This window comes from Stenella coeruleoalba, assembly GCF_951394435.1.
Source record: "Stenella coeruleoalba genome assembly, chromosome: 3".
Classification (NCBI taxonomy): domain Eukaryota; kingdom Metazoa; phylum Chordata; class Mammalia; order Artiodactyla; family Delphinidae; genus Stenella; species Stenella coeruleoalba.
In genome coordinates this window covers 108,674,985-108,690,003 of record NC_137148.1, presented here as the reverse complement: position 1 = coordinate 108,690,003, position 15,019 = coordinate 108,674,985, and the positions used below count along the sequence as shown (strand labels likewise).

General features: G+C 35.4%; 1 protein-coding gene across 3 annotated transcripts in view; it reads left to right on the top strand.

Moving 5' to 3' along the window:
* The window catches only part of FNIP1 (folliculin interacting protein 1), a 134,251-nt gene that overhangs the window by 63,589 nt on the left and 55,643 nt on the right, over nt 1-15,019 (top strand). Inside the window, exons 3-7 of one of the 3 annotated variants that reach the window (XM_079917430.1) lie at nt 2,342-2,473; nt 6,081-6,181; nt 6,445-6,519; nt 7,848-7,939; nt 13,880-13,963. In XM_079917430.1, coding sequence (XP_079773556.1) covers nt 2,342-2,473; nt 6,081-6,181; nt 6,445-6,519; nt 7,848-7,939; nt 13,880-13,963 — 484 coding nt within the window. Of the gene's footprint in view, nt 1-2,338; nt 2,474-6,080; nt 6,182-6,444; nt 6,520-7,847; nt 7,940-13,879; nt 13,964-15,019 lie in introns of all 3 variants that reach the window. The other 2 variants (XM_079917429.1, XM_079917431.1) reach the window with 2 other exon arrangements.

Here is a 15,019-nt window from a genome sequence, read left to right as displayed (position 1 = left end):
CATAGATTTTTTATAGTCCGGTATGCACATACAGAATGAGCCTTTAGTCAGTGTGATCCCCTGTAGAGGATGGGAAAGGAATATTAATTTTAAAAATTACAATGCTGGCATTAGAAGAAAGAGACTGTTTTTCTCAAAGTTGATTACATCCTCCTACCTTGAGGGGATCTGGTTAATGTATAATGCAGATGCACATTGAACATTGGGAAAGGCATGTTATGTGTATTTCAATTCTGACTTAGTTTGATCGTCCTGTTGTAGAGATTTTAGATCTATAAGACATTGTGCATAGAAGTGTATGTAAAAGCTGTGAGACACACACACACACACACACACACACACACACACACACACACACACACACACACACACACACACACACACACACACACCCCTACCCCTTTCTCTGTACAGTGTCTTTTCTCTTTCCCATTCTTAAGTTATGGCTTTTTTGAAACCAAGCAGCAACAGCTTTGTTTGAAGATGGTCTAGTGAGGGGACATGGCACCATAGACATTGGCCTTCTAGGAGCAGAAATTATGCTTCAGTCCTGGAATTGATATATGTTTGTCCCTTTCTTCCCTCTAGCAAATTGCTTCTTGTTTCAGAGATTTGGACATATATAGTTACCTCAGCCTGGAATGTCTTTCTAGCCCTCCCATTCTTCTTCTTTCACCTTAACTCCTATGCTTTTTTGTAGTTCCAGTTTAAATATCATTTCTGATCTGCCTAGACTAAGTTAAGTCTTTCTTGGACAGTTCACATAAACATCATTGCTCCTTAATCTCTTATCTGTAAAATGGGGATAATAATAGCACTTACTTCATAGAGTTGTTGTGAGGAATAAAAGAGTAAATATATGTAAAACAGAAGAGTACCTGACCAGATACTAGGTGCTATGTGAGTTAACTGTTGCTATCATTATTATTTTTATTAGACATATTTGAAATAGTGTATTTAATTATACTAATTTGTCTATTTGTTAAATATCTCCTTCTCCTGTTAGATTGTTAGTTCCACGAGGAAAAGAACTGTTTTATTCACTTCTTTTCGCTAGTGCTTGGTACACATAGTATTCAGTTACTTTTGTTGACTGATAAATGGTGGTTTGCAATAGTAGATAAGTCAGGCCAGCTGGGTTTTGAAGGATGAACATACTGGTAACTGTGGTAAAGCATTGCAATGTTTTTAGGAGTATCAGAGAACTTGGTGGATTGCAATTTTGGTAGTTGTGAGCAGTGAAAGCTCTAGAACCTGTTCAGGAGGGAGAGGAGAACAAGAGGAATAAAGCAAAAAAAAATTTTTTTATTTATTAATTTTTATTGGCGTCTAGTTGCTTTACAATGTGTTAGCTTCTACTGCACAGCAAAATGAATCAGCCATGTATATACATATATCCCCTCCCTTTTTCTTTTCCCTGCCATTTAGGATACCACAGTGAACTAAGTAGACTTCCCTGTGCTATACAGTATGTTCTAATCAGCTGTCTATTTTATGCATATTATCAATAATGCAGTAGTGTCAATCCCAATCTTCCAATTCCTCCCACCCCACCCCTTTCCCCCTTGGTATCCATACATCCATACATTTGTTCTCTATGTCTGTGTCTCTATTTCTAAAGCAAAAAATTGAAATACATTCTTCTTCCATGCTAGACGGTACAGCCTTCTGGTTCTAAGCTCAGCTATTATTAAAGATGTAACTGTCCAATACATGGATGCGTTCTCATTTCAAAAGATTAAACTTACATATATATGAACGTAGATTGAAATATGTCTCATTTGCATTTCTCTTCCTATTCCTACATCTCCCCAGTTTTTTTCCATTAAAATATGTTACTTACATTAGCTTGTAATGGGTATATTGTTATATTTAAATAAATTTATAAATATTTTAAAATTGCTCAATTTTAATTTCTAATATGGGAAAATATTGATACATACATCACACATAAACAAAATGCCTTTGGGATCCTAAATAATTTTTAAGAGCATGAATAGGTTTTTGAGATCAAATAATTTGAAAACTGCTGCAGTATATAATTAAGTCCCAACAATGAATATTGTGTAGACCATTGTAATATAGAAAAATTCCCATGATTTAATAATTTTGGTGAGAAAAGTACAGTTAAAAAATGCCACAAATATTATTATAGCTATGAGACAAAGAATAGAAAACAGTACTGGAGAAAATACAGTAAAATGCAAATAGTCATTATATTAAGGTTATGTTATTTTGAATTATTTCATCCTTGGTTTTTCCAAAGGTTTTTATGCTATAATTTATATATGGTGGAAAATCTGTTAAAATATGAATGGGAATAATGTCTCCCTTTCAGAAGCTCTGTAGTGATGCTCAAGTTAAAGTCTTTGGGAAATGCTGCCAACTGAAACCTGGAGGAGACAGTTCTTCCTCTTTAGATAGTTCCATGACTTCATCTTCTGATGTAAAAGACCAGTGTCCTAAGTACCAGGTAAGATCACTGATGTCTTTTATTCATTCACAAGTTTTTTTTTTTTTTTTTTTTTTTGCGGTACGTGGGCCTCTCACTGTTGTGGCCTGTTGCGGAGCACAGGCTCTGGACGCGCAGGCTCAGCGGCCATGGCTCACGGGCCCAGCCGCTCCGCGGCATGTGGGATCTTCCTGGACCGGGGCACGAACCTGTGTCCTCTGCATCGGCAGGTGGACTCTCAACCACTGTGCCACCAGGGAAGCCCCACAAGTATTTTTGAGTGCCTACAACGTGTTATATACCATCCTAGGGACTGAGGATGTAACAGGGACTAGTGCTTACCCTCCTGGAGCTTACAGTATAGCTGGGGAGACAGATAATTAAGTAGGTAAGTTTATGAACTTCGATAAATCTTAGGATAGGGGAAGCATAGAGAGCTTTGGGCACAGGTAGCAGGGACATTTTCTCCTTTTTATTTCCCATTTCATATTTTTTAGGCTACCAGAATAATGTCTTATTTTATATACTTTTTAATTATTGAAATATGAAGATAAATATAAGACAAGTCAGCTGTAGTATGAAATTAAAATATGGCTGAAGTATATGTTATCAGAAATGTACATTTTCATTTTTCAAAATTAATGTGGCTGTTCTTTTAAAATATGGAATTAACCAATCATTTGACTATGTAAGAACTTCTCTATAAACTTATGTTATGTTGTTATATTTTACATAGGATCAGTACTTGGTTTCAAATAAGCAAATGTCATCTAATGTGAATTTGTGTCATTCAAGCTTGCATTAATGAATCACAGGTATTTTACATTTAGCAGTACCAAAATAGAATCCTGGACCTTTAAATTATTTATACTTAGGTAATTGTTTTTGGATAGAAACTAACCCTTATACCATATCAACTTGACAGTATATGTGGAACAGCTTCGAAGTTATAAAAGTCCAGATGTTAGGACTACCTACATAGTATGTAGTCCTAATATCTACATAGGTCTGCCTGCCCTCCTCTATTCCTCTTCCATCTTAAGCATGTTACCCTAACAGGTTCCTAATAGTGCTGTGCTATGTAGGATCATTATACTTATGCCAATGTGCAAGTTTTCTAATTTGATCAACTGTACAAACTTGCCTTTCTTCTTAATGTTATGCAGTTAAATAGTATTAGCAAATGGATCCAGACTGTAGAAACCCTGAAGCAGTGAGTGATTATAATTCTCATTTTGCATCAAAAATCCCTAGTTTTTTTTAAGTACAGGTTCCCAGGTTATATGTCTAGATATTCTAGTAGTAGGTTCATTATGGTCTTGGAAATCTGCTTTTTTAGCAAGAAGGCATTGAATTATTATAGCATATAGTTCACTACACTTGATAAAGTGTTATTTCAGGTAACTAGAACATTATTTTTGATTTATGGGGTATTACAGATTATTGCTTTCAGCAATGAGTACTTACAAAGAATTGAACTTTTAAATAAGAGCCTTTTTAAAAAAGCATTAAAGATAATAGCATTTTCTTAATTATATTCTTCATTATAGCTTATGTCACATTAAAATATATAACATGTCAGTGACATTCATGATAACTATTTGGTATGTATTAGAGCAGGCAGAGAGAAACTTTAATAGCAAAGTATGTGGTTTCATAAAATTTATACACCAATTTATTTTTACTGTATTTTGCCTTCTGAGAATTTTTTTTAATTATAATATTAAAATGTTTAAATGACTTGATATTTAAATTTGTGTAGCTTGTTTAATATAAGAAATATTATTTTTAGTCAAAATAAGAATGGAGTTAGATGCATTGTAACAAAAATGAGCTTGTAAGAGAAGGTTCTCATTTCTCTCATTATCCAGAAGCAGTTTAGTTTGCCAAGTAAGATTGGTATTGTTGATCTTAAAAGAAAAATAAACTACTTTATCATTTAAAAAATTATTCTACTGTTTCTAAAATGTTCGTAATACCTAGACTTCTGGAAATAAAAACTTTGTCTTAACCAAATCCCAAGAATAAATGAGTTGCTTCTTGTAGTAAACTAGGTATATCAGAAGTGATTTTTTCTTAAAAAATAACTTTGTGCCTTTATTAAAATTAAGACTATAGCACTGAGAAAGAAAAAACAATATGTCAATGAATGTATTAAAAAACGAATGTGAACATAGTATGTATAATGAAATGGATTGCTATTTGAAGATGTTCTTTTTAAGAAAGGTGACAAAATGTAAATATATAGATTTTTTTTTAACCCAAGGCAGGTAGTAAACAAGCAAATGAGTAAAAGAGAATCACATTATAAAAAGAAAAATAGTATGTAGATGTATTCCCTGGCTTTCACTTGTAAAATGGGGGTCCTCATCACTTTATTGTTATCTTCAGAAGAATCTTTTAAGTATTTTTAAAAACTCCTAGTTCTTGATTTCCCATGGTAGAATGGCATAGTGAAATTTGTGCATAATCCTCATTTACTATCTTAGATAGTTTTTTGGTCATCTTTCTCATCAGTTTTATTATGTTAATTGTATTGGTTAGGAATTGCATTGGGATATCCTATGAAACAGTGGCTTAAACAAATTAGGGATTGATTTCTTCACATGACAAGTCTGCAGAGAGGCCATCTAGGCACGATAATTTATGGGCTTCAAGATGGCCTCAGAGACCAAGGCTTCCTTATCTTTCTACTTAGCCACAGCTACTGTGTACATACTTGTTGCCTTGTCGTCCTCTTATGGTGTCTTCATCTTCAATGATTTCCATTTATATTCCATTGACCAGGACTGTGTTGAATGCATGTAAATGGATAGTTCTGAAAGCTACCACTCCAACCACTGGTTTAACTCTTTGAATATAGAGACCAACTCGAAATCCCCTATCTGCAAGGGAGGCTCTGAAATGCAGTTTTTTTCATTTGGGCACATTGCTTCCTTGAAACAAATTGTACTTCAAAAAATAAGGAATAAGATATTTAGTGGTTAACTAGTTGTATTTGCCACAGTATATAAATAGTAACCAAATGGATGAGTCAATTTTTAGATTTTTTTGACTCCTATGAGGACAATTAAAGAATAATGGAAAAGAATAACTTTTTAAATCAGAATTCTTTGCAAACAAGACATTCTAATGCTTAAGATAAGTCTTTTAAAAAAAATGCAAAATATGTCCAAGTTTCCCCTTTTGCAAATGCTTCTTTTTGCACAATAGGAGTGGTAAAATCTGTTCAGCATGTTCAGTGAATTCTACTTCTTGTTATCTGTCCTGGAGAAGCATTGCATATGCCTAAGATGTGGCTAAGAATGTTTATTTGAGCGTTATTTGTAATAGCAAAAAACAGGAAGTAAGTTAAATGCCTGTCAGTAAGGGGAACAGGCTTGATAAACTGGTATTTTCATATAGGAGAATACTGTGCAGCTCTTAAAAGCAATCTATGTATAACAATATGCTTAGATCTATAAGACATTGTGAAATGAAGAAAATCAAGCTGCAGAACAGTGTATACAATGTAAAATCATTTAAAAAAACATTACGTAGAATACAGCAAAGGAATTATTAATAAAAATCAGTTTTTGAAATAGGTTTTAAATTCTGCAATTTTATTAATGTTATGCTTATTGTTTAGGGTTCTCGATGCTCTTCTGATGCCAATATGCTTGGAGAGATGATGTTTGGCTCAGTAGCAATGAGCTACAAAGGCTCCACCTTAAAGATTCATCAGATCCGGTGAGGGATTTTCTGAGTTTTCTTAATGAATCCATTTTAGAATGTTTAGTTTTTTAAAGATGGGAGAATTTCATATAGTCTTCACTCAGATTGAGAATGTCAGATACTAAGTTTATGATGTTTTATGGGTTTAATGCTACTTCATGGCTGTTGTAACTATGCTGTGACATCTCTGTGACTTAAACATTTTTATTTGTAATAAATTGGAAAGGTCCTTGTGTTTCAGTTTCGATGTCTCTCTATCCCTCTCTTTTTCTTCATAGTTCCCCTCCACAGCTTATGCTTAGCAAAGTTTTTACTGCACGGACTGGCAGCAGCATCTGTGGAAGTCTCAATACGTAAGTAGTTATGGATCAAGGGAGAAATGAATTCTTTAAGATCTGCAGAGTATGAAAACTAATAAGCTGCTTTCAGGATTGCAGCATAAATTCAGATTTTATTCCATCCCTTCAGTTTGAAAGTTTATGGAGGCCAGATTTTTTCCCCCAGCTTTGTTGAGATATGATTGACATACACCATTATGTAAGTTTGAAGTATATGGCATGTTGATTTGATACATTTATATATTGCAAAGTGATTACCACCATAGCCTTAGCTGCTACCATCCTGTCACATAATTACCATTTCTTTTTTGTGGTGAGAATATTTAAGATTTACTCAGTTAGCAACTTTCAAGATATAACGCAGTATTATTAGCTATAATTAGCTTGCTGTATATTAGACACCCAGAACTTGTTAATCTTATAACTAGAAGTTTGTACCCTTTGACCATTTTATCTCCATTTCCCCTACTCCCAGTCCCTGGTAAGCATCACTCTGCTCTCTGCATCTCTGAGTTTGGCTTTTTTTTTTTTGCGGTACGCGGGCCTCTCACTGTTGTGGCCTCTCCTGTTGCGGAGCGCAGTCTCCGGACGCGCAGGCTCAGCGGCCATGGCTCATGGGCCCAGCAGGTCCGTGGCATGTGGGATCTTCCTGGACTGGAGCACAAACCTGTGTCCCCTGCATCGGCAGGCGGACTCTCAACCCCTGAGCCACCAGGGAAGCCCCTGAGTTCGGCTTTTTAATTTCTTTTTAATTAAACAAATTTTTTAAAGTTATTTATTTATTTATTTATTGGCCCTGCCTTGCGGCTTGCAGGATCTTAGTTTGCCAATCAGGGATTGAACCCGTGCCCCCTGTAGTGGAAGCACAGAGTCCTAACCACTGGACCGCCAGGGAATTGACTTTGTTAGATTCCACATATAAGTGATATCATACAGCATTTGCCTTTCTCAGTCTGACTTATTTCACTTAGCATAATGCCCTGAAGGACCAAAGTTGTTGCAAACGGCAGGACTTCCTCTTTTTTTCTTTTCATGGCTGAATAATATCCACTGTCTATATATATACATGACAGTCTTTTTTTATCCATTCATCTGTTGACAGACACTTGGGTGTGGCTTATTCCGTAAAACTTTATTCACAGAAACAGTCAGCAGACTTAATTTAACCCTCAGGGTGTAGTTTGCTAACCCCTGATTTAAATGATTAGTTGGTTTATAGTACTAATAGGGAAACTTAAAACTTAAAAAAAAAATGTTTTACACTTAAAATTTGAGGTATACAAAGAATTGCCATTAAGAGCATAAAACAAGTTTGGAATTTATTTTTTTCTCCTCCCACTTAGGCTGCAAGACAGTCTTGAATTCATCAATCAGGACAACAGTACATTAAAGGCTGATAATAACACAATTATTAATGGATTACTTGGAAATATAGGTAAAACGGTTTTATACATTTTAAAAATGTTCTTAATAGTGTAGATAATAATGTTCTTAATAATGTTAGAAGACCAAAGAATTTCAAATACTAGAAGTGGAAAAGGAATTTAAATTGCAAGAATGTGTAATATTTATATTATTTGAAAAATTTAGTTTTCATATATTTGAACATAATGTTTATTTTGTACCTGATAAAAGAGAACTGCTGAAGAAATACCTAATTTGTTTTTTGGTTTTAATTTCGATGCATCTTTGAAAAGTACTTTTGTTGATGTAAAAAGCCCTTACTAGCTCTCTTGAATATTTCAGCTGAGGGAGACAGGTATTATACTTTCTCTCTTTTCTTTTCCCTAACCATAGAGTAATTTTAAAATGGTGCTTGTTTTTTCGACCTGTAATTCAGATGAGCAGATATTCAAATTTGATGTTTCTTAAGAGATTTATTAAAATAGCAGCTTATTTAGTAATTTGGTTAGTTTATTGTTTGTTATTTAAGTTCAACATTTTAAAGTGACAAACTGTTTCTAAAATTTCTGGTCCTTTGTTTTATCTTAGAAAGATCAAATAAATTACTGCTGACCATATTTCCAGTGCAAAACGAACTGTAGTGTATTAGAAAGTGGACAGCAGTTAGAATAGGATGAATGTATGCTAACACATATATATGGAATCTTAAAAAAAAAAAAAAGAAATTGGTTCTGAAGAACCTAGGGGCAGGACAGGAATAAAGACACAGACGTAGAGAATGGATTTGAGGACGTGGGGAGGGGGATGGGTAAACTGGGATGAAGTGAGAGAGTGGCATGGACATATATACACCACCAAATGTAAAATAGATAGCTAGTGGGAAGCAGCCACAGAGCACAGGGAGATCAGCTCGGTGCTTTGTGACCACCTAGAGGGGTGGGATAGGGAGGGTGGGAGGGAGACGCAAGAGGGAGGTGATATATGTATATGTATAGCTGATTCACTTTGTTATAAAGCAGAAACAAACACACCATTGTAAAGCAATTATACTCCAATAAAGATGTTAAAAAAAAAAAGAATAGGATGAATGTTTCACTCATTTCCTGTTTAGTAGAAATTTTTTTTTTTTTTTTTTTTTTGCGGTATGCGGGCCTCTCACTGTTGAGGCCTCTCCCTTTGTGGAGCACAGGCTCTGGACGCGCAGGCTCAGCGTCCATGGCTCACGGGCCCAGCCGCTCCGTGGCATGTGGAATCTTCCTCGACTGGGCACGAACCCGTGTCCCCTGCATCGGCAGGCGGACTCTCAACCACTGAACCACCAGGGAAGCCCTAGTGGAAATTTTTATTTGTAATTAATTTTAATAAATGTCAGTTATACATATTAGTAGAAAACAGTTTTTTCTCCCACCTTTAACAGTGTAGCATCCTATTATTTTTTATACTTCATGTTCATTCAAATAGCAGCTATTAATTAAGTACCTACTATGGGCTAGTTGCAGTGTCAGACACGTGTTTTAGAAAGCATGCATTTCATAGAAAAATAGAAGTTTTGCTTTTTCTTAACTTGATTAGTTCATTCATTTTAATAAAGTAAAAATGTGACAGAAATAAGTCTTTTTTTCTTTATAATTTGGTACTTTTCAAAGCTAAAGGGGCTTATTAAAAGCTATTTTAATAATACAAATCCATTATGTATAAAGGTAAAGTACACTATAGTTGCTAGATATACTCAACTTCTCTGTTTTAGCATGGAATAGGAAATTAACGCATTTAACAAAGCACAGACTTTGTTATGAACGGCTTTTTCTTGCACATTCTTAATTGTGAATCAAGGATATTTGAGCACCATTTCTTATTTTCTTTAAATTTCCAACTAATCAACAAGTACTTATCAAGCACTTATTATATGCCAAGCACTCTGCTAGGCCCTGAGAATATAGTGGTGAACCAGACACAGTTCCTGCCTCAACAGATTTTTAGTTAGTGGAAGTCAGACAAGCAATACAATACAGTATACAATTGCAGTATACTGTAGTTAATTTTTAGACAAGACTAAGAGCATGTTGTGATAGAAATGAGGAGGAACACCCAGTTCAGTCTTGGAGTATCACAAAAGGCTTTTTTAAAGAAGTGAGCCTAAACTTGAAGAATTAGCCTGACAGTTGGGAAGAGAAATGTTCTAGGAAAAAACAGTAACATGTGCACAGACCTAGTGCAAGAGATCATTGAGTGTGGAAAGAATGTGAACAAATCAGTGTGGTTGGAGCACAGTGTGGATATAAGTAAAGGAAGTAAAAGGAAATAAAGAAGTGAGCAAGAGCCGAATCATGAAGGGCATTGTGGGTTACACTGAGGAATTTGGACTTATGCTTTGGATAAGCAGTTGGGTACCAGTGAGGGTGTGTTAGTTTGGGTCTTCCTCCTGGTTTTTAACAGGTGCCAAGACAGGTTTAAACATGCAAGGATTTTATTATTACTAGGTGAGAGAAATGAAGAGGGAGCTGGGAAGGGTTCAGAGAGCCCTCAGATTGTGGTGCAAGTTTGCCTTGAGTGAAAGAGAGGAATAAAAGCTTGAGTGGACATGTTCCAGCCTGCCATATAGTCCAAGGAGGGTTTGATAAGGCTGTGGACGAGTCTTTGAGTCAGAGTTGGTTGTCAGAAGTGACCCATATCTTGCCAAAATGGGCCTGCCTTACTATAGCTACTGTGTTTAGTCATTGGCTAGGCGCAGCCTGTGGGATATGTGGCCCTACACGAGCATGGCAGTGAATTTAAGAACACAGCAGCTGCGGTGCTTGGCCATTTGCAGTTCTTATAGCTGGAGAGTTTTGTGGTGCGTTCTCAAGGCAACAACAGAAGAGTTTTCACAATATAGAAACATGATCAGATCAGATTTTTATCTGCAAAAGAATATTCTAATTGCTGTAGGAATAGATTCAGATGAGCCAGTGGGGTTGAGAAAACACCCATGTTAGAAGGCTGCTTATGATAGTCCAAGTGACAGATAATGGGGATGTAGAGTAAAGTTGTGTCCATAAGGATAAAGAATTGTTGAGAACTTTGTTGGGAGAAATAGAGTAGACGGGACTTGGTAATTACGTAGAAGAGGTGAGGGGAGAGGGGGAATCAGGGATGGCACTGAGCTATCGGGTTGTGTAATTGCATGGATATTGGTTCCATTCACCGGGAGGAACATGAGAAATTGGGAGTTGATGATTTTAGGTTTAGGCATGTTGAATTGGAATTATTGGTAGGATATCCAAGGGAAGATATCCATTGTAGTTAGAGAGAGAGAGATGTATTCTGGTGGTAGCTGCTGTAAGATAATGAATGTATAATAGTTTTAAAACAATAGAGGTTTTTTCTCACAATTTTCCTTAAAGCAGTGTTTTAGAGGTCCAGTCTCCTTCCTTCTTGGAGTTCTACCTTCTTTACAATATGGGCTCCAAGGTTGTGCTCACCTACACAAAGCCAGTGGAAAGATTGAGTATGGAGAAGACACATTCCCTTCAAAACCACCTGAACCTGAAAGTGATATACATCACTTTTGCTCATATTCCATTGGTGGTAACTAATCATACAGCTTCACCTGTATATAAGGAGGTTTGAGAAATATGGTCCCTAGCTGGCCAGCTGCTTCCCACAGACTACTTGATGTTATGCAAGGGAGAACACAATCCTTTTTTAGATTGTTAGCAGTTTCTACCATGGATTTGAGAATTATTATCATATAAATGATAATTGAAAGCATAAGAATGAATGAGAAGGAAATATTGTTGAGGATAGAACCCTGGGGATGCTGGCTTTAAAGATGGAGTAGGAGAAGAGAATCACGTAAAGGAGACTAAGAAAAAAAAAACTTAGTGTGTGTTATCATGAGAACTGAGGGAAAAAAGTTCAAAGTGTAATGTAGTCAGCATCAAATATGATGTAAGGTAGTGTAAGATAGTACGGAGTGCATTAAGTAACAGGAAGGCTTTTGGTGGTGGCCTATATGAGTAGTTTCAGTGGGGAGAATAGAAGCCAAAGTTGAGGAAAGACTCAGAGGTTAGTCTTCTTTTCTAAGATATAAGCAGACATCCTCAAACTTCTTGGTTTCAGGACCCTTTTACACACATAGAAATTATTGAGGACCACAGAGAGCTTTTGTATATGTAGGTTACATTTATTGATATATACTGTATTAGAAATTAAAATTCAGAACAATTTTAAAATATTTACTTAGTAACTCATTAAAAATAACACTAATAACCCTTTTTATGTTAATATAAATAACATGTTTTGAAATAACTATACTTTCCAAGACAAGAAAACTTCGAGTGGCATTGTTTTACATTGTTGCAAAACTTTTTATTGTCTGGCTTAATAGAAACAGCTGGATTCTCATATCTTCTTCTGCATTCAGTCTTTTGTAATATGTTGTTTTGGTTGAAGTGTGTTAAGAGAGTATAGTTTCACATAGATATGTAGCTAGAAAAAGGAATGTCCTCAAGAATCCCTTGAAAGGGTTGCAGGGTCCCCTTAGGGGGTCCTTGGACCACATTTTAAGAACTACTGAACTATAGGATTAGATATAGGGGAGAAGGTAGAAGAGTTCTGACTGTATTTAAATGTTGATGGAAAAGGAGGTTATAAGGAGGATGAGGTTGGAGATGGAGGTGATACTGGTAAAGTGGAAGGGCCTAGCTGACTTAGAAGAATTAGCTTTGGAAGGGAGGAAGGGAGGTACCTCTCAGGATTTTTCACAGATAGTCCCTGCACATAAAGGGGACTTGAATAATGTTACTTGTTATTACTGCTCAGGCAGGAAGGAGGCAGGGATGAAAGTTGATTAAGTTTGGAGATTACGTTTGGAGATAGCATGGTAGGAGAAGGAGAGTTCCCATATGGTGATTCTTCATGTGTACAAACGTATACATATGCATACTGTACGAGACAAAGTCATGTGCTGAGAGTAAGAAGAGGTGGTAGGGAAGGAGATTAAAGAGAGCAGGTAAGTTTTGAGGTAACTAGGAAAAAATTAAGAAGGAACTGAACAATGAAAATGGAAGGTTTGCTGCACATGCATTATAATTATAGAAACTCTTGTTACAGAAAAATACCTATTAGCAATTTGAAAAATACATCTGTCACTTTTTAAAATGGAAAAGTCCCCAGTTCTATCCTAGATAAACCTCCTAGATGGCTATTTAGGCCATCTTGATGAAGCATAACTAACAAGTAACTCAGCTGCTTGCTTCTGGGCTGGAATGTTACCCTCTCTGGGTCTTCAGACTCTTATCTTCTCTTGGTCAAGTGTGTGACAGCTACTTATCTTGGGCAGCTGGGAGTCTGGCCCTGACAGGCTGCATTGGCTTTCTTGCTTCCATAGTGGCTGACCCCTGCTCTAGGAACTTTGGTTTCTTCTGTTACTTTATAATTTACCACTAGTTTAGAAAAACCAATTTTATACTTATTTGTTAGTAGACCCCTTTTCTTTATTTGCACTTTGTTTTATTTTGTGTTCTGTTTTTTCGGTCAAGTGCTTAGGTGGTTTTCTTCTTAACTGTAGTTGCACAATATTGTAATCTTAAAACTGACTTTTTAAAAGATAAATTTATTTGGCAAATGTCAAATTATATAGATAACATTACTGTGCTGTTTTGAATCTTTAAAAACATTGTTTTAGATGAGAAAGGATTGAACGTTTTACCTTGTATAGTGGAAGCTTATTTTTATTATTTATGTTTTATTTTTATTATTATATGTGGACTTATTAGTAAATTGTTATGTTGACATAAGCCATGACCAGAGGGAAACCATCCTGTTTCAAAAATAGGAAGCCAGCTTGAATTATTCTTACTTGTTTAAAGGTTTCCATCCATATCTGTTGGTCTGCTTTTGTACTTCCTTAGCTCACCTTTTATTCCTGACGCATTGTGGCTTCTCTAACAGCCCTCTTTCATATGTATTTTACGTTTCTGCCATGTAGGTCTTTCACAGTTCTGCAGCCCCAGGCGGGCATTCTCTGAACAGGGTCCGCTCCGCCTGATCAGGAGCGCCTCTTTCTTTGCAGGTTTGCCATGTGCTGTGTGGGTAGACTAGTTGGTGTGCCCCAGCGTCTAGAATTCATAGTTAAGCTGTGGAAACAAGAGAGTAGAGAAATGCAGTTGGGGAAGGTGTAGTTGAGAAAACATTGCTTAGGAAGTTTAAGAACTTAGTATCTTTCTACTGAATATGTTCTTAAAGTTTCCAGAAACTAAGTTATCAGTGGAATTGACATTTTCATGAAATTTCAGTTTGTCATTTCTTATTTTGTTATGTAATAATGATTTTAACTTTAGAATCCTAAACCAAAATATAGTATGAACGTTATTTCTTATAATACCAGTGGAATTTCTAATGTGACACTATCTTGTTTCCATGGCTGAGTAGCTTCTGTATCATGGTTCATCAATCGCAGAAAATATCCTATCTTACTATTATTATAAAATTTCTGATCTACACTATTCCATAAGAATGATTTCTCTTGGAGCTAAAATTTAGATGAACAAGCACCATTATATTCTGTAAAAGGCATATATGACTATGTTTGTTTACATCATTAAATAGATGATTGTAGAGTGTGTTCATGCTTCTGTATCCAGGAAGTTGTATCCAACTTCTTGTTTTAATTAATATTTATTTTTCTTACAAATGTAAGATACAAACAATGTATATATATTATAGAAAATTTGGAAAATATGAAAAATAGGCAAAAAAATATATTAGCCATCTTGTCAAGTGGAAATCACCTTATTTTGTTTGTTTGTTTTAAAACAAAATTGGGTTTATACTTTGGGTTCAGCTTTCTTAAAATTTTTATTATGGAGAATTTTTAAACATACATTTTTATAGGCAGAATAGCAGACAACCATCATATACCAGTCACTTACCCCAGCAACCATCATTCTTACTGGTCAGTAGATTGCCTTTTTTTCATTTAGCAGTATATTGTGAATATATTCATATATCTTTGAATATGCTTCTAAAATACTTATTTTAGTCATTCCTTGCTTCTTTAGGTATTATACCATAGATTATTTCATATTATATGTCAAATCTTCAGAGAGATCTCAAAGCTTGTTCAACT